We start from the raw sequence: 20,165 nt of genomic DNA on the forward strand, positions 1-20,165 counted from the left end.
TTCATGTCCGTTGAGTCGGTGATCTCATCCAACCATCTCATCCTCTGTTGCCCCCTTCTCCTCCTGCCTTCAGTCCTTTCCAGCATCAGGGTCTTTTCCAATGAGTCAGCTCTTTGCATCAGGTGGCCAAAGTATTGGAGCTCCAGCTTCAGCATCAGTCCTTCCAATGAATATTCAGTGTTGATTTCCTTTACGATGAAATGGTTTGATCTCCTTGCAGTCCAAGGGACTCTCAAGAGTCTTTTCCAGCACCACAATTTGAAAGCATCAATTCTTCGATGCTTAGCCTTCTTTATGGTCCAACTTTCACATCAATACATGACTACTGGAAAGACCATAGCTTTGACTATGCAGACCTTTGTTGGTAGTGATGTCTCTGATTTTTAATATTCTGTCTAGGTTTGTCATAGCTTTTCTTCCAAGGAATAAGCACCTTTTAACTTCATGGTTGCAGTCACTGCAGTGATTTTGGAGCCTGGGAAAATAAAATCTGCCACTGTTTCTACTTCTTCTCTATCTTTTGCCATGAAGTGATGGGATCAGATGCCATGATCTTAGTTTATGAATGTTGAGTTTTAAGCCAGCTTTTTCACTCTCTTCTTTCACCCTCATCAAGAGGCTTTTTAGTTGCTCTTTGCTTTCTGTCATTAGAGTGGTATCACTGCATATCTGAGGTTGTTGATATTTTTCCCGGCCATCTTGATTCTGGCTTGTGATTCATTCACCCCAGCATTTCACATGGTGTACTCTGCATATAAGTTAAATAAGCAGGGTGACAGTATACAGCCTTGATGTACTCCTTTCCCAATTCTGAACCAGTCCATTGTTCCATGTCTGGTTCTAACTGTCGCTTCTTGACCTGTATACAGGTTTCTCAGGAGGCAGGTAAGGTGGTCCAGTATTCTCATCTCTAAGAATTTTCCAGTTTGTTGTGATCCACACAGTCAAAGGCTTTAGCATAGTCAATGATGCAAAAGTAGATGTTTTCTGGAATTTCCTTGCTTTTTCTATTATCCAATGGATGTTGGCAATTTCGATCTTTGGTTCCTCTGTCTTTTCTAAACCCAGCTTGTACCTCTGGAAGTTCTCAGTTCACATACTGTTTAAGACCAGCTTGAGGGATTTTGAGCATTACCTTGCTAGCATGTGAAATGAGCGCAAATATACAGTAGTTTGAACTTCTCTGGCATTCCCTTTCTTTGGGATTGGAATGAAAACTGACCTTTTCCAGTGAGAACCGCCAAAAGTAACTTCACATGTGAGCCAATCACAAAAAAGTGGGGGGAACAATATATCTAAACGTATCTCACTCTCTACAATGTCAACACTGGTTACAAAATTCTTCACACAAAATTTCTTTCAATGCAAAAGATGTTCTCAATGTTTGGAAACTGTGTGCCATTTCCAGTTATGTGAAAATCACCTCTGATGTCTCCAGCCTGGACCAGTTCTTAGACTTAGGCCCGACAACTGAGGGAGAGGCCCCAACCATGAGGATGGACCTGCGATGCCAAGGGCGATGCACTCAGGATGCAGGATGTAGGGCTAGGAGGCGACACTGATCATGTGAGGCAGCTGGACACAGGAAACCGGTGACACCAGGCCCATCACGCCACTGGAGCAAGGGTCCATGGGTCAGTGATAACCTGGGCTCATGAGCACACAGGCCCTACCAGCGACCACTTTCAGGTTCCTGAAGGTGCAATCAGAGAACGCAGGCTCAGTGCCTGGCCGAGCCCTCATGTGGGTTCCCAGGAATGTGACTAGGAGCGCGTGTAAGAGAAGGGCCAGGTGAGTGGAGTCGAACACCACATCACATTCTGAAAAAAAAGGCAGAGGTTGGGCCATCCTGGAGGCTTGCAAGATGGGGGTGCTGGTCCCCACACACCCCTGCAGAACCACTCGTCTCGCTCACACGCTGCATCAGCAAGTCGGCACTAGGGACCCTCTCTGCTGTCTTCACTTCGTTCCGTGGTCTGCATGCTGGACATTCCTGCACTGGCCACCCTGTTGAGGACATCTGTGGCACTTGGTGAGCAAGACGTTCGGGTCCAGAGGTCTGGGCACCACGTCTCCCTCTCTGAGGTGAGGGTCCACAGAGAGAGAGGCACAGGACTGGGCAGGTCTCCCTGGTCCTCTCGGGGTCCTGTTTACCCCTGACCTTGTTGAGAGTGGAGTCTGGAGAAACACAGGCCTGCTGTCTGGCTCTCAGGCTGCGGAGCCCTGGAGGAAGTTGGTGGTGGTCAACAAGGAGACCGGCAGCCCCAACAGGGCTGTCATAGCACAAGCCCCAGAACCCTGTGACACAGAGCTGTGGGCCAGTCAACGTGACGTGGCTGGGGCACATGGTCACACTGCCCACCAGCAGCTGGGCATTCTCAGACCACACTGAAGCATGAGGTTGAGTGGCCCTACAGTTATACAGACGAGGGTGGAGGTCCCAGGTCACCCACCTGTGGCTCCGACCTCTTCCTCAGCTGCACCCACAGCCTCATGGGGGTCCCCTAGGGCCCACGGATAGAGCAGGTCTGCAGGCAGGCTAGTGTCATACGCTGGCCCAACCTACAGAGGGACTGGTACTGCAGCCTGGTCTCATTCAGACAGCTCCAAGGCTCCGGAAGCCTGGCATGTCCACCTGTGGGAACGGGGGACGTGGCTAGGGCAAGGACACATACAAACCCACAGGCCCTGGTCAGCACACAGGGGAGTTTTTTGGGAAGAGCAGACCTCTGAGAGACTGCAGATGGACCTGGGAGCACTGGGAGCAGCTTCTGGTAGGCAGTGCTGGCTGCTGAGCCAGAGTAGAGGATGTGGGTTCCTTTCTAAAGGCTGCTCTAGCTACCACCACCCCTGACCTCCTGGTCACAGAACAGACTCTGGGCCACGAGGAACCGGCCCAAGGATTCCAGCAGCCCTGGTGAGTCAGCGACCCCAGCCCCCAGGCCACACACTGGTTCCCTTGATGCTACCTTGGCCAAAGGGCCATTTGTCAATAAAGGAGCAGCTGGGCACTTTTGAGCCTCCCTCAAGTCCAGCCTTCTGGAACCGTTCAGCCTGAGAAGCAGTGGCATAGACTCTCAAGACATATGACAACCGTTTTTATCTTCTTACAGGCATATTTCAAGGACGTGTTTATATTAACAATGTTTAAATGTAAGCAATATAAGTGTAACCACAATTTAGGGAATAAGAATCCTCAACATCAAACTTAAGGTTGTGAAAATCACCTATTCCATACAAAGACAACAAAAGCTCTCAGGAGGAGTGTGCAGGTATGTTCACAGGACAGCCAAGTCCTAGAGTCCTAGTCACGTGTGTGGGGCTAGGCCGTCAGACACAGCAGGAGGGGTACATTTCTTTGTTTTTGTTGTTGTTGTTCAATCACTCAGTGGTGTCTGACTCTTTGAGAACTAATGGACTGCAGCGTGCCAGGCTTCCCTGTCCTTCACCATCTCCTGGACCTTGCTCAAATTCATGTACATCGAGTCGGTGATACCATCCAACCATCTCATCCTCTGTCGTCCCCGTCTCCTCCTGCCTTCAATCTTTCCCAGCATCAGGGTTTTTTTCAGTGAGTCACTTCTTCACATCAGGTGGCCAAAGTATTGGAGCTTCAGCTTCAGCATCAGTCCTTCCAATGAATATTTAGGGTTGATTTCCTTTAGGATTGACTGGTTTGATTTCCTTGCAGTCCAAGGGACTCTCAAGAGTCTTCTCCAACACCTCAGTTCAAAAGCATCAGTTCTCTGCTGCTCAGCCTTCTTTATGGCCCAACTCTAACATCTATATATGACTACTGGAGAAACCATAGCTTTGACTATACAGATCTTTGTTTCTTAGAAGGAGAAAATCAGCAGATTAAATTCAGAGCTCCAAAATTAGGGGCTATTGGAAGAGAAAGAATTCATCTTGGATGAAGAAACATCCTTCAAACTCCTTGAGAAACCATCTGAAGGAAGTATGTTTTTGAACCTTTGTCGTAACTCAGTACATGTTTCATGGGGTGCATGCTCTGAGCCCTGAGCCCTGACCCAGGAACCGGCTCTCTCCTCCATGAAGGCCAAGTGGCAACAGTCAGTCAAATATAGCACCTGGAGCCCGTGAGAAATGCATAGTCTCGGGCCTCACAGACAACCAGGGTCAGATCTCAGGGGCTTGTACACTCACGACCTGGAGACACTGTGGTGTGTACACAGCACAGGGAGACAGAGGTGAGCAAAACCCAGGGGCCGTTCCTCGGCAGCCAGGCACACGCACCCAAGACAGTCTGGACCTTCTCCTTCCCACTTTCAAAACCAGGGATTCAAAGATGTTTTTACTAAAACTTCAGCACAGATATCTGAGCAGTGAGTCCTGTGGTCAGACACCCTGGACCCTGAACCTCAAGGGGGCGAGTGACCCATGGGCCTGAGGTGTCCTTCCAAGTTTAAGTGGGTGGGAGATGCCCCCCTACACGGGGCTCCTGTCGGGGGACGTGAGCCTCCCTGGCCTGGAGGACGGGTCCTGGCGAGCCTCACTCATGGGGGCCAATGAGGAAGCCATTCTAAAGATGAGACCATAGTCTGAGGTTAGGCAGATAATCAGGTTTTTTAAAACTGATACACCCTACAGCTCTCAATCTACTTTCATGTGTCCAAGGCACACAGCTTCTAAAAATGCTGATAATAGTAAACCAAACCAAAAAATAAATTTTAAAATCCTTTGGACCCATTTGAAAGTAACAAGTGCTACTCAAAACAAGAAGCACATTTTTCTTGAAAGGAAAACACCCGTGAGCGTGTGGACACACCGGGCACACATCTTTCTCCAAGAGGGCAGTCTGGCTATAAACTGACTCTCTCAGTCCTAAGGAAGAATCCTAATCTAAAAAAACTATAATGGCATTTATAATGGCATTTCTACCAAAAGTTGTAGAGACATGCATAAACATCCATACTCACACTTTTCGGGTGTCGCAAAGCGGCTTCATGTTGCAGCCTCACTCTCTGAGGCATCATCACGTCGTCCTGCAGGAGAGAACACATTTGAAACTCCAGGAAGCAACTCTGACAAATAAGCAAGAAGACAGACAGCCCGACAGCAAAGCAGCAAAAACCACTACAATATTGTAAAGTAATTAGCCTCCAATTAAAATAAAGAAAAAAGAAAAAACAAAAGAATTGTGCAAGTGGGGAAGGAAGTTTAAAAGGGAGGGGATATATGTATACCTATGGCTGATTCATATTGATATATGGCAGAAACCCACACAATACTGTAAAGCAATTATCCTTCAATTAAAAATAAATAAATTAAAAAAAAAGAAACTCCAGGAAGCAACTGTGACAAACAAGCAAGAAGACAGACAGCCTGACGGCAAAGCAGGCAGGAGACCAGAACAGGCAGTGCAGACAGTGCCCAGTGACCCATGACCCCATCAGTCATCCGGGAAACTCAACTGCCCAGGATGCAGTGGAGCGCGAGTGAGAAGCTGGACAATTCCAGTAAGAACTACACAGCAGGCAGGAATGAGGGTCTGAGGAAGACAGTGGGGCGTGCCCAGCAAGATGGAGACTCTGATCCCCGAGAGCCAGTAACTTAATTTACCCAATGGGCAGCAAAAGGCTTACACATACGCACCAGAGAGGTGTAGAGAAATGTTCACCACAGTGTTGTTCAAAATGGGGAACAGCTTGATGTTCACAGAGACCAGCAAAGGTAAGCAAATCGTGTGCATCTCTATAGTCAAATACCATTGCGGTCTGAGAGTGAATGACAGCTATACACACATAAGTGAATTTCACAGATATAATGCCGAGGGAAAGAGGCGAGACAACAGAATATATATAGTATCACTCCATTTATTTAAAATAAAAAATCAAGCAAAATTAACCTGATTATTTAAGATACACACATACATATAATATGAACCATAAAGAAAGCAAGAAAATTAGAATCCCAAAGTCAGAATAGTGGTGACTTTGTAGGGAGGGGATCAGGGTATAACTCTTAAGAATTTGCAATGCAGTTACTTGCTGGGAGGTAAATACATGTGTATTTACTTCTTAATTAATCTTTAAAGTGTACATGTATGTTCTGTGTATTTTTCTATAGGTATGTTTCATCTCACAATTTTAAAACTGCCTTAAAATTGATAAAAATTCAAATATGGTATCAATATGCTGAATAGAAGAGCTAAAAATAATGTCATTGGGAGGATATTTATCTTTAAACTGGGCAATGAGATAAACTAAAAGACTTGTATTTGTGTCTCATTTCTTCAACATAGCCTCATGAGCTAATGTGCTAATCAAATGAACTGCAGATGAAGTAAGCTGAGAGGAAGCTTGTGGCTAATGTGAGGAGGAGGGAAAGGAGGTGATGAAAGAGGAGGAGGGAGGGGAGGGAGAGGGGAGGGAGGGGAGGGAAAGGGAGGGGGAAGGGAGGAGGAGAAGAAGGGGAGGGGGAGAAGAAGGGGATTGGCAGGGCAGGGGCCCCTCCACGCACAGTGGCGCCCTCAGCAGGCAGGGACAGAAACGCAGGGAGGAAGCTGTCAGAACAGGAGTGGAGGAGTTGTCTATTCCAGGCCGGAATCCTTCCCTGGCTCCCATCAGGACCACGCTTGTGGGCATGTGCGTGGTCAACCACAGCTGGGAATCTTAAAAAGGAAAACCAGGGGGGCTTCCCTGGCTGCTCAGACAGTAAAAAGGAAAACAAGGAAAACTGAAGTGGTGGTTGGGGTAGGGGTGGGGGGTGGGGTGAGCGATGTGAGGAGAATAAAAAGAAGTTATGCTAGAGCTCAGCCTATTTCTCTCCCAGAAAGGGTACAGCAAAGCAGCAGAGCAGAGACAAACGAGGGAAATTTCCCTGAAAGGGGAGGTCTATTGATTAAATTCCTGAAAAGTGACCCGGTGTCTGGTGGCCTCATGCTGAATCCTAGAAATTCTGAGGGTTTCCTAAACCAGCCCCCACTCCTGGTTACAAGTGGGAAGGTGCACGGGCCAGCACAGGACTAGGCGAGTGTTTCAAAGTGAAAGTGGAGAGGGTTGAGGAAGCCACAGACAGGGTCAGGGTCAGGGCTGGCCTCTGCCCACAGCATGACCTCCCCTGGGACCTTAGCACCACACACGCAAGCCCCACTTCCTCCAAACTCAGGTGAGAACCCCGGGAACAGCACCACAAGCCTCTGGCCTCTAGTTCCCATACATACTCAATGACACCAAGACATCCACTGCAATGGGTATGGTGTGTGAACCAGCTCAGCTGTTGTATTTGGCTGGACCTCAAAAATATTTGCCAAGTAAATGAAGTGTCTGTTCAGGGCGGAATTGTATTTTCAATTCACCTCACCATTTACACAGCACTCTTTTTTTGTGTGTGTGCTATTTATCACCATCTTCTACAGTTGGAGGCAGAGCAGCTAGTATTACCCCCATTTTTTGCCAAGGAAACCAAGGTTTGGAATCTCTACAGAACCCATTCAAGATCTTATAGCAATTATACGTCAGGATTAAAATTTGAATGCAGGCCCAGTTTTACAGCTCAAGGATTTACACAAAAAGCAAAATTGCCCCAAAAGTCTTAGCTCTCAAGAACATTCTAATACAGTCTTCTATCACCTCTGCTGCTAGGTGTCTGAATAAAGTGAACATCTGCAAGTACAAGGAGAATACAGGAGACATTTAACACACCCCTGACCCTAAGCTGAGAAGGTCAAAGATGAACACAATGAGTAAACATTCAAGTCAAAAAGTGATAGCGTAACAGGGTAACAGACTGTCTCAGCTGCACAGTGACTGCAGATTATAGATAAGCTCCTTGCTCTCCCAAGACCATTTTGAAAGAGGAAAATCTTGCTAAAAGATGGGAGCATGAAAAGATCTTTATTATACATGAAAAGTGATGTGATACTTTAATAACAAGCCCAGATGTGTTTTTGCTGTGATCCCACTGCCTTTCATTGATGTCCATCCCAGGGAGGGGGCCGGCTCTGGTCAAGATCACTGTGCTCACAGCTGGTACCCAATACCAGGAGCTGGTTTTAATAAAAGTCAGCTGGTATCTGCAATGCAAACAGGAGGGGGCCTACAGGATGGATATAAAAGGTCATCAAGCATGAACTACAAAAACCCAGAGTCTGCATGTCCTGATCCCAAGGTGTATCTGGAAACAGATTTTCCCTACCACAGGAGGGAAGGGTTCAAAACCTCCAGATTTATTTGCCGAAAGTGTGCAAAATTCCACGATGATTACCAGGTAAGAAATGTTCTTGGCAGCCAAGAGGAAAGAATTTTAATGTATTATAAAAATAACACTAATTCAAGATGAAACACTGTTCCCTTTCTGACCATAAGAATGTTGGGTAGAGAAAAACTAATCTGGTCAAAGAATTTAAGTTAAAAGAAACCTGCATCTTTGAATTCAGTAGCTTCTGAATAGAGGGTGGTCCTGAGGGAGCAAGGCTGTGGATCCCCAGGGAGGACCAACTCCCAGGATGGGTGAGGGGCAGGAGGAACCACTTGCAGATGAAGGAAATAACAGCCTACAGTCAAGAAGATCTGTGAAGAAAGCAAGGTCGATGTGGTGGTGTCTGTTAAGTCTCCCTATGCTTGACTTTTGGACAAGATTTGAAGACACAGGTAGCAATTCCCTGGTCACACCTCAACCTCAGGACGCACATTTCACGCAGAGGACCCTGAAGGACAGAGAAGAGAGCAGAGGAAGCCCCATCTGCACGCCGAGAGCCGATTTCCAAAGCACAGCATCAAGGACTCACGCACGTGACTCACCTACATTTTCCCGAAGCCTGAGACACTGAGGGGAAGCGAGTCTGCTTGAGAGAAGCTGTCTTCTGTGATTTGCTACTTAGCCTGAGTAACTAAGTCATGGCAGGGCAGGACCCCCACGCAGGTCACAATGCCTCCATATCCAGTTGCAGAAATGACAGGCTAATGGCACACAAACAATTCCCAAAGATACTGAAAGAGTCTTAAACAGAGAGTTAACAAGGTAGCTCACTACCTTGAGCCCAAATCTCTGATCATCAGCTGAGACAGGAAGCAAGCCACCTCTGCCCACAAGTCCTCGCTGATCTATAAGAAATAGCTAAACTCTGAGCCATGGTTCTGGTAACCCTGCGAGGCTGCAGGGAATGGAGATCAGAGCCAGCGGTCCGCTCAAGACAGGGAGTCGGGGTGGGGCCTGCTACTCAACCCACAACAGTTCTGAGCTCAGGCCAAGGCAGGTTACCTCCTCAAAAGGTGAATGGGATATGTATCCTAAAAGAGCCCAGAAGCCTCAAAACAAGGTAACAGGGGTCCCAGGATGGTGGTTCTCCCAAGCACCTGGAAGAAGCAGAGGAAAATCTCTGAGGGAAAAAACTTTCATCCACGGCCTCAAATTAACGACACAGAGAAGTATTCAAATACAATGGCCAATACACAAAGACAACTGGACATGTAAGTAAAAACACACAAAAGAACAGATAATAAAAGACTTCCCAAGGCAACCATTAAGAAAATAATTTAAAAAGAGTTAAAAATCAATAATTTATTATAAATAGTACACTAGAAATATCTTGGGGAAGGCGATGGCACCCCACTCCAGTACTCTTGCCTGGAAAATCCTATGGATGGAGGAGCCTGGTAGGCTGCAGTCCATGGGGTCGCAAAGAGTCGGACACGACTGAGCGACTTCCCTTTCACTTTTCACTTTCATGCATTGGAGAAGGAAATGGCAACCCACTCCAGTGTCCTTGCCTGGAGAGTCCCAGGGACGGGGGAGCCTGGCGGGCTGCCGTCTATGGGGTCGCACAGAGTCAGACACGACTGAAGTGACTTAGCAGAAAATATCTATTTCATTTTTTTAAAAGGGAAGCAGTAAATAAAGAACAGAGGAGCAAAAATAATGAGTCATAGAAAATAGAAAAGAAAATAAATAGCAAAATGGCAGACATAAATCCAATTGTAAAAAACTTAAATTATGTGAATAAACTCAAAACTCTAATCAAAGGTAAAAGTTGTCAAACTGCAATAAAACACACATATATACACACACAAAAACAAAAACAAGTTCTACCTATAAGCTATTTACAAGAGACAAAAATTCAGGTTCAAAGACACAAATAGATTAAAGTAAAAGAATGGAAAAAGATACAGCAAGCAAACTATAACCATAAGAGAGACGTAGTTTTACTAACACAAATCAGAACAGACTCTAAAACAAAGAACATTAAAAGAAACTAAGAGAGACATTAAACACTGACAGAATGGTCAATCCATCAGAAAGATATAACAATTATAAATAGGCATGTATATAACAACAGTGGTACAAAAAGAAACAAAAATGAATGGTATTGAAGAGAAAAATAGACAATTCAACAATAAGAGTTGGAGACTTCAATAACCCACCATCAAGAATGGACAGAACAGACTCAAATGACTTCTACCATACGTAAAATAGATAGCCAATGGGAATTTGCTGTATGGCTCAGGAAACTCAAACAGGGGCTCTGTGTCAACCTAGAGGGGTAGGATGGGGAGGGAGATGGGAGGGAGGTTCGAAAGGGAGGGGATGTATGTATACCTATGTCTGATTCATGTTTGACAGAAAACAAAATTCCGTAAAGCAATTATCCTTCAATAAAAAAATAAATTAAAAAAAGAATGGACAGAATAACTTGACAAAATAGTGCAGCTACAGATGATATGAGCACCACCAACCAACATCAACCAGCTGACTTCTCTCTATGGACACCCACCCAATAACATCAACTTGCTGACATCTACCTATGGAACTCCCACCCAATAACAACAGACTGTATGCTGCTGCTGCTAAGTCACTTCAGTTGTGTCCGACTCTGTGCGACCCCATAGATGGCAGCCCACCAGGCTCCGCTGTCCCTGGGATTCTCCAGGCAAGAACACTGGAGTGGGTTGCCATTTCCTTCTCCAGTGCATGAAAGTGAAAGTGAAGTCGCTCAGTCGTGTCCGACTCTTAGTGACTCCATGGACTGCAGCCTACCAGGCTCCTCCGTCCATGGGATTTTCCAGGCAAGAGTACTGGAGTGGGGTGCCATTGCCTTCTCCAAACAGACTGTATACTACACCACAAAAAAGGGATTGTAAAATTTTAAAGATCAGATCCCCTGGAGAAGGGATAGGATACCCACTCCAGTATTCTTGGGCTTCCCTGGTGGCTGAGTTGGTAAAGAACCCGCCTGCAATAAGGGAGACCTGGGTTTGACCCCTCCATCCCCTGGAGGAGGGCATGGCAACCCACTCCAGAATTCTTGCCTGGAGAACCCATGGACAGAGGAGCCTGGTGGGCTGCAGTCCATAGGGTTGCAAAGAGTCAGAAATATAAAGGGTGTTCTCTGACCACACAAAATTGTTAGAAGTCAAAAATAGGATTTGGGGAAATCTACCACCAATATATGGATATAAACAATGTACTTCTAAATAGGCAATGGGTTAAGGAAGAAATCACAAAGGATATTAGAAACTACTCTGAGGTATTTGAATGAAAATGAAAACAGGACACAATACAAAACAGCTATAGCAATTCTTGGAGAAAATTTTATAGCTCTTAATGCCTAAAGTAACAAAGAAAGATCTTAGGAACCAACCATACACACACACACACACACACAAAGCAAACTCAACCAAAAGTAAGCAGAAGGAAGACAAAGATTATGGCAGGAATCAATGAAGCAGAAAAAAAAAAAAAGAAAAACAGAAAATCAGTGAAAACAATGGTTGGTCTTTTGAAAACATTAACAAATGTATCAAACTTTTAGCTAGACTGGAGATGAACAAGATTTTTCTGTAAAGGGTCAGATAGTAAATATTTTAGCTTTTCTGCCACATATGGGTTCTGTCAATATTCTTTTTTGTTGTTGTCTTGTTTTTACAACACTTTAAAAATATAAAGACCATTTTTAGCTCAGAGGCTATACAAAAACAGGCTGCCAGTGGATTTGGCTTATGAGCTGCTGTCTGTAGACTCCTGAGCTAGACAGACCAAGAAAAACAGAAGACACAAATACCTGATTCAGGAGTGAAAAAATAAGACAGCAGCTCTGACTTCACAAAAGTTAAAAGGACTATGAGAGAGTACTATAAGTAACTACATGCCAACAATTTAGACAATTTAAATGAAATGAACAAATTTCTGGAAAGACATGAATTACTAAAACTGACTGAAGAAATATAGAATCTGAATAGATGTATATAAGAAGTAAGAAAAAAAAAAAGAACTAGTAATTTGAAATCTCCACACAAAAAAGTCCAAACTCAGATGGTGAATTCTATAAACATTCAAAGAATAAAAGACATCCCACCTTTACAAAGTCTCCCAGAAAAATGAAGAGGAAGCATCACTTCCCAGCTCATTCTTTGAGGCTCATATTACTTGATACTGAAGAAAATAACATCACAAGAAAAGTACAGAACAATATCCCACATGGATACAGATAAAAAAGTCCTTGACAAAATATCAGCAACATATAAAAAGGATTATACACTATAATCAGGTGGGATTTATCCCAGAAAAGCAAGGTTGATTTACTAAGAGCCAATTAATGTCACAGATCATATTGAAAGAAAAAAGAGAAGAATCACTACATGATCATCTCAGTAAGTGCATAGAGGCATTTCATAAAATCTAATGGTTATTCATGGATTTCCCTGATAGCTCAGTTGGTAAAGAATCTGCAATTCAGGAGACATCGGTTCGATTCCTGGGTCAGGAAGATCCACTGGAGAAGGGATAGGCTACCCATTCCAGTATTCTTGGGCTTCCCTGGTGGCTCAGCTGGTAAAGAATCCGCCTGCAATGCGGGAGACCTGGGTTTGATCCCTGGGTTGGGAAGATCCCCTGGAGAAGGGAGCTACCCACTGTAGTATTCTGGCCTGGACTCCGGTATTCTGGCCTGGAGAATTCCATGGGGTCCCAGAGAGTCGGACATTACTTAGTGACTTCCACTTTCACTTTCCATTCATGATAAAAATTCTTGACAAAGTAGGAAGAAAGTTACTTTCTCAACCCAATAAAACTCACCTACAAAACCCCTGCAGCCACATTTTAACGGTGAGGGATGGAATGCTTTCCCCAAGGCTGGAAACAGGGAAGATATTTGCTCCTGTGACTTCTGTATTGAGGTCTGGTCAGTGCAATCAGGCAAGAAAGAGATATAAAAGGCATCCAGATTGGAAAGAGAAAAATTGCCTCCATTTGCAGACAGTAAGATTTTATATTTAGAAAAGCCTAAGAGATCAAAAACTACTAGATCTAAAAACTACTAGAATTAACAAACAAGTTCAGCAAGGTGACAAAATATAAGATCAAGATACAAAAATCAATATTATTTCTATATATTGGCATTGAACAATCCAAAATAAAATTAAGAAAATAATACATTCACAATAGCATCACAAGGATAAAATATTGAAGTATAAATTTACCAAAAGAAGTATAAGATTTGTATGGTAAAAATTACAAAACACTGCTGAAAGAAATTAAAGCCCTAAATAAACAAACCAGACATCTCATGTTATGGATTGGAAGACTCAATTCCTCAGCAAAGCAATTCTCCCCAAATTGACCTATAGACTCAATATAATTGAAATCTAAATCTCAACTTGCTTCTTTTGTAAAAATGACAAGATGACCCTAAAATTCATTTGGAAATATAAAAGATCCAGAATGGAAAAAATGTTGAAAAAGGAAGAAATATTACAGATGGAGGGCTTACAGTTTCTGACTTTTTAAAAAATTGGAATATAATTGCTTTACCACAATTGTGTTAGCTTCTGCACATTTTCTGACTTTGAAACTCACTACTGGGAAGCTACAGTGGTGGCCTAAAGATAAACATAGAGATCAGTAAAGCATAACTGAGAATAGAGAAATACCTTGGCAATTATGGTTGATTCAAGGCAGTTCAACAGGAATAAAACAGTCTTTTCAACAAACTGCTAGGACAAGTGGATCACCAGAGGGAAAAGGTAAATAAGACCCTACCCACACACAAAAATTAACTCAAAATAGACCACAGACTTGAATGTAAGAGCTAAAACTAAAAAAACTCTTCAGAAAAAAACTTAGGAACAAATGTTAGTTATTTTGAATTAAGCAAAGAATTCTTAGATATGACAACAAAAGCACAAATAATGAAAAAGAATTGACAGACTGAGCTTCTTCAAAAGTTAAAAATTTTGTGTTTTAATTTAGGTCCATCCTAAAGGAGATCAATCCTGGGTGTTCACTGGAAGGACTGATGTTGAAGCTGAAACTCCAATACTTTGGCCACCTGATGTGAAGGGCTGACTCATTTGTAAAGACTCTGATGCTAGGAAAGACTGAAGGTGGGAGAAGGGGACGACAGAGGATGAGATGGTTGGATGGCATCACCAAATGGACATGAGTTTGGGTAAACTCCGGGAGTCGGTGATGGACAGGGAGGCCTGGAGTGCTGCGGTCCATGGGGTCACAAAGAGTCAGATATGACTGAGCAACTGAACTGCACTGAACTGAACTGAATTTAGGTATAAATTTATCAAGAAAGTAAAAAGACTACCATAGACTGGGAGAAAATAATTGCAAATTCTATATCCAGCACTAATGAGTATCACCCTAAAGACATGACCTCCTTCCTGACATTTAAGATCTTTTAGTCTACTGCAGAGGTGAGTGTTACTGCATTTAGTTGAAGGAGAGATCCTGGATGGAAGTCCTGTGAGTGATGACCACAGAGGGACGATGACCACAGTGGATGGAGCTCACAGTGCCAGGAGAGCAGTTAAAGCGGAGGGAAACAGAAGTGACACTTTTCTGAAGCATTTCCACCCAACCCCAGTACACTTTTTCTGTCTCAGGGTATCCTATATTTCTTTGGCATTTGGAAGAGAATTTATTAAAGCTATATATGAAAAAAACTACGGTAATATCTTATATTTCTTTGGCATTTGGAAGAGAATTTATTAAGGCTATATATGAAAAAAAAAACTATGGTAAACAACACATTATACTTAACAGTGAAAGATTTCAGCTCTCTCTTTGAAGCTCTCTCTGTGAAGGGAGACAAGAATGCCTATTATCATGATTTCTATTTAACAATTCACTGGAGACTTGAGTCAAAAAAAAGAAATAAATGATACAAGGCTTGGGATTTCCCTGGTGGTCCAGTGAGTAAGATTCTGAGCTCCCAACGCAGGGGGCCCAGGTTTGATCCCTGATCAGGGAATTAGATCCCACATGCCACAACTAAGAGTTCGGGCGCTACAACTAAAGATCCTGCGTGCCACAACTAAGACGCAGCACAGCCAAGTAAATAAGTATTAAAAATAAAAGTTACAAGGCTTAGTAGAAAGAGGAAAAATGACTGCTTACATAAACAACCCAAAATAATCAACAGAGAAATATTAGAATTAAAAATGAATTTAATAAGGTTTCTGGATATAAGATCAATAAGTAATTCTTTATATGTATAATGATGCCTCTTACAGTAGTATCAAGAAAGGTCAAATAACTCTCATATATTGTTGGTGAGAATGTAAAGTGGTATAGTCACTTTGGAAAACATTATGGTAGTTCCTCAAAATGTTAAACACAGAGTTACCATATGACCCAACAATTCCACTCCAGAAAGAACTGAAAACACGTCGCCACACAAAAACTTGTACAGGAATGTTTATAGCAGCATTATTTATAACAGTCAAAAAGTGGAAACAACCCAAATGTTCATCAACTAGCAAACAGATGAAGTGTATATTCACGCAAAGGACTGCTATGCACCAATAAAGAGAAATGTAGTACTGACACATGCTATAACATGACGAAACCTTGAAACATCACGCCAAGTAAAGACGCCATTCATAGAGACCACATAATGTAGATTCCATTTATATGAAATGTCCAGAACAGGCAAATCCATAGAGACAGAAAGGCTAGTGGCTGCCCACAGATGGGAGCTGGGGGAATGAGGGGTGATTACTAATAGGTACAGGGTTTAATTTTGTGGTGATGGAAAAAGTCTAAAATTAGATTGTGGTGACAGTTGCACAACATTGTGAATATACCAAAAACCGTCGAATTGTACACTTTAAATGGGTGGATTTTATGTGAACTGCATCTCAAGAGAGCTGATAAAAATGTTTTTTTTTTAATCAAATATCAAAGAATTAACAAAGGACTGAAAGCCCTCTGTATGAAAACTACTCATGGCTACTGAGATAAATTAAAGAAGATCTAAATAAATCAACAAACATATAGTCATTGTTAGGAAGACTATTGTAAAGAAGCTGTTCTCACCTAATTGATCTATTGGTTCAATATAATCCAATCAAAAGCCTCAAAGCGGATTTTGTGAAAATGAACAACATTACTCTAACATCTATCCAAAAATGCAAGAAGATTTTTTTTTAAATAGCCCTAACTACTACATAGATGAACAAGAGAACATATAGCATGAAATCAGACGTTCTATAAAGCTACACTGTGGTATCAGCAGACAAAAGGACAGACTGACAACCCAACTAGACAGAACACAGAGGCCAGAAACAGGCCACACTCACATTCACGCTGGGCTAAAGTCAGCTCACAGAGCTGCAAGGAAGGATACAAATCAGCCAGGATATCTGTTCATTAGAGGGAGTGCAAACTGACCGGCCAACATGGGAACCTGGCAGCATCCAGCAAAACCGAGCATAGGCACCGAGGACATCCCAGTCCCATCCCTGCGTGTGCATTCGTATGCGTGACAAGAGATAAGCACAAGGATTTCTTGGGAGCAGTACTCAAATACCCCAATGTCCAAACAGCAGAATGGATAAACTGGGCATATTCATATCATGGAATATTACATAGCAATGAAAAGGAGTGGCTTCCGTTCCACAAAATAATGTGAACTAGTCTCCAAAATGTAATGTTGTGTGAGACAAGGCAGGCACAGAACACACGAGGAATCACATAAAGGTCAAAATGACTAACTTAGGGTGCTAGTGTCCCAGCTGACTTGTGGAGAAGAGGAGGGGAATTACTGACAAGAACAGGGGGGCATGTGTGACACCAGCCGCGTTCCATTCCCAGGCTGGGCCACGGGCTGCCCTGGAGCGCTCACTCCCTCAAGACTCAACAGGCTGGGCACTTATGATCTGTGCTGTGTTTACATGTTAAACAGAAATAAGCAAAGTCAATTTCAAGTGGGGTTTACATCAAAATAGAAAAGGTTAAAAAAAAAAAAAAGCATCTGGAACATTAAAGAATAACTTCAGGGCCTTCAAGTAAGAGAAAACAACTCATGAAGAAGACAAAAAGCATTGACCATAAAGGAAAAGATCACTAAATCAAACTCCTTAAAGAATTCTATTCATCAATAGACAGCTTTCAGAGAGTGAAAAGACAAGCCACAGAGTGGGAGAAGCCAGACATGGAAGATTATACATGATTCCACTTATAAAATCTTCCAAAACAGGCAGGGCAATATTTAGCTTTGGGGAGGATAAAGAAGGTAACTGTGAAAGGGCAAGAAAGGTGCTACTGAGGTGGTTATTTTCTGCGCTAGTTCAGAAATATTTGCTGCATGATAATTTACTGAGTTGTATATTTGCGGTTTATGCTCCTCTCTATGTGTGTTTTTTTCCCATGATGTACATGATGAAACAAAGAAAGATTTGAACACGACAAGGACTGTCACCAGAACCAATCCTATCTGACATTGCATGGGGGTGTCCCAGCCAGGACAGTGGGCCAAGAAAAAAGAAGAAAAACATGTGGACCAGAGAGAAAGAGGCAGAGTCTTTACTCACAGATACTGTGGTCACTAAACAGTGAGTTCTTAATCGAAAAAAACCAAAGGCAAAACAAAACCAATTAAAACAAATAAGGTAATCTATTAATAGTATGTTTATAGCAATAAAACTGGAAGATGAACCATTTTTGTTAGCACCAAAACACATAAAATACTTGGGAAGTATTTTGTTAAATTTATCGAAAACTACAAAATATTTCTGAGAGAAACTCAAGAAGGCCCAAATAAATCGGCAGATATACCATGTTTATAGATTAGAAGATTCAATATTAAGATTCCCAAACAGAACTATATATTCAATGCAATTTCAATTAAAAAAATCCAAGCAGACTAGACAAGCTGATTCTAAAATTTTGCAGAAATCCCAAAAGAGCTAAAGAGATTTGAAACAATTTTGAAAAGGAAAAACAAAGTTGGAGGATTTACAACACCTGATTTTTTTTCAGTAAAATGACATTGTAGCATTATCACTATAGCTGTTACAGGGTTGAAAGAGACCCCAATGTACCCCAATATTCATTGCAGCACTTTTTACAATTGCTAGGACATGGAAGCAACCTAGACTCCGCTGTCCTTGGGATTCTCCAGCATGATCACTAAGCGCCCAAATAAATGTTCAACATATTTAGTCATCAGGGAAATGCAACCGAAAACAATGAGATAGAAACACATGTACACTACAAGGGCTCAAATTTAAAATGCAGACAATTCCAAGTGTTGGAAGAACACGAAACTACTGGAAGTCTCACAGACTGCTGGTGGGAGTGTAAAATGATTCAGTCTCTTTGTAAGATAGTTTTGAAGTTCCTCACAAAGTTACATGTACATGTATTGTATCATCTAGCAATCTATCTCTAGATATTTACCCATGAGAAATAAGCACATATGTTCACGATAAGACCTGTACACAAACTTTCACAGCATCTTTAGTCATAATAGCCAAATACAGGAAACCACCTAAATGTCCATCAATGGATTGACTATACAGATAAACAATTTGTGATTTATCCATGCATTAGGATATACTAGTCAGCAATAAAAAGACTGAATTATTGGTATAAGAAACAATATTGATAAATCTCAAAAACATATGCTGAGCCAACAAAGGCCAACCACAAGAGTACATATTGTATGATTCCATTTACATGAAGTTCTAGAACGGGAGAAAAAACCTAATGTACTGAAAGAACAGGTAATATAATTAGATCACTAACCTAAAGAAATCACATTTGTGGTTGCTTCAGGGCATGGGAGAATGACCGCAAAGAGGCACGAGGAAACTCCATGGCAATGGGAACATTCTGAATTTGACTGAGTTGGCTTTTATATGTGTGCATACATTCGTCAAAGTCATGGAATGTGCACTTAAATGAGTGTACTTTATTATATGTAAGTACTATTCCAGTAATACTGATTCTTAAGGTGAGTGAGTAAAAGTCACTCAGTCATGTCCAACTCTTTGTGACCCCATGGACTATACAGTCCATGGCATTCTCTAGGCCAGAATATTAGAGTGGGTAGCCTTTCCTTTCTGCAGGGGATGTTCCCAACCCAGGGATCTGAACCTAGGTCTCCCGCATTGCAGGCCAATTCTTTACCAGCTGAGCCACAAGGGAAGCCCTTTCAAAGTATAATGTCTCTAACAAAGTACACTCAGCGTTGGGCTTCAGGTGCAAGACGGTGGAGTAGAAGGATGAGCCCTCACCTCCTGTGATAGCAAGGAGACTGCGACTATCCAGTGCACAACCATGGACAGGAGGCTGCTGGAGCCCACCAAAAAGGACACTCAGTGTTTAGGGAACAATGAATCTGAGTTCATTCCATGACGCTTTTTGAAAATATTATAATTCTGGGCTTATTGCACAAGCTCCACAGCAGAAATCCCAGAAATGTTCAGTATTATATATTACACAGTATCATCATCCTCTGAACATACTATTTTCACCATTCTAAGTTCCCTTCTAGTCTCTATCTATATGCATATATAATTTTTCAACAGCTATAATTATAGCATAAGAAAAACACAAAAATAACTTAGAATCAAACATGCAATTTTACTATATACACAAAAATTCAAGTTGTGCATTTCCCTCTGCTGACAGTGCTCCCAACAGAACCCAAAACCTAAGTGCTGCCAATGCCTCTGCCCCTGCTTCTTGCTCTGTCCTGGGTGGGTGGAGGAAGGAATTCCCTTTAATTGGGAGAAAAGACAAGAATCCTCTCCGACCAGCAGGAGACTGGCAGGAAGGCGGGCAGAGGGAGTCTGGAGGGGGAGGGCATGGCTGGCACTGTCCGTGGTCCTGGTCCGCCCACAGCACACGCATGCAGAGCAGACAGCGCCATCTCTGGGGTGGAATCCATACCATCTTTCCTTACAACT

The 20,165-nt window shown here is 42.7% G+C and overlaps 1 protein-coding gene across 3 annotated transcripts in view; it reads right to left on the reverse strand.

Moving 5' to 3' along the window:
- B3GNTL1 (UDP-GlcNAc:betaGal beta-1,3-N-acetylglucosaminyltransferase like 1) overlaps window positions 1-20,165 on the reverse strand; it is a 104,635-nt gene that overhangs the window by 57,255 nt on the left and 27,215 nt on the right. For all 3 annotated transcript variants that reach the window (XM_040244924.1, XM_040244925.1, XM_040244926.1), the window contains one exon: window positions 4,941-5,006. In XM_040244924.1, coding sequence (XP_040100858.1) covers window positions 4,941-5,006 — 66 coding nt within the window. The remainder of the gene's footprint in view (window positions 1-4,940; window positions 5,007-20,165) is intronic.

Source organism: Oryx dammah, unplaced genomic scaffold, assembly GCF_014754425.2.
Source record: "Oryx dammah isolate SB20612 unplaced genomic scaffold, SCBI_Odam_1.1 HiC_scaffold_8, whole genome shotgun sequence".
NCBI lineage: Eukaryota > Metazoa > Chordata > Mammalia > Artiodactyla > Bovidae > Oryx > Oryx dammah.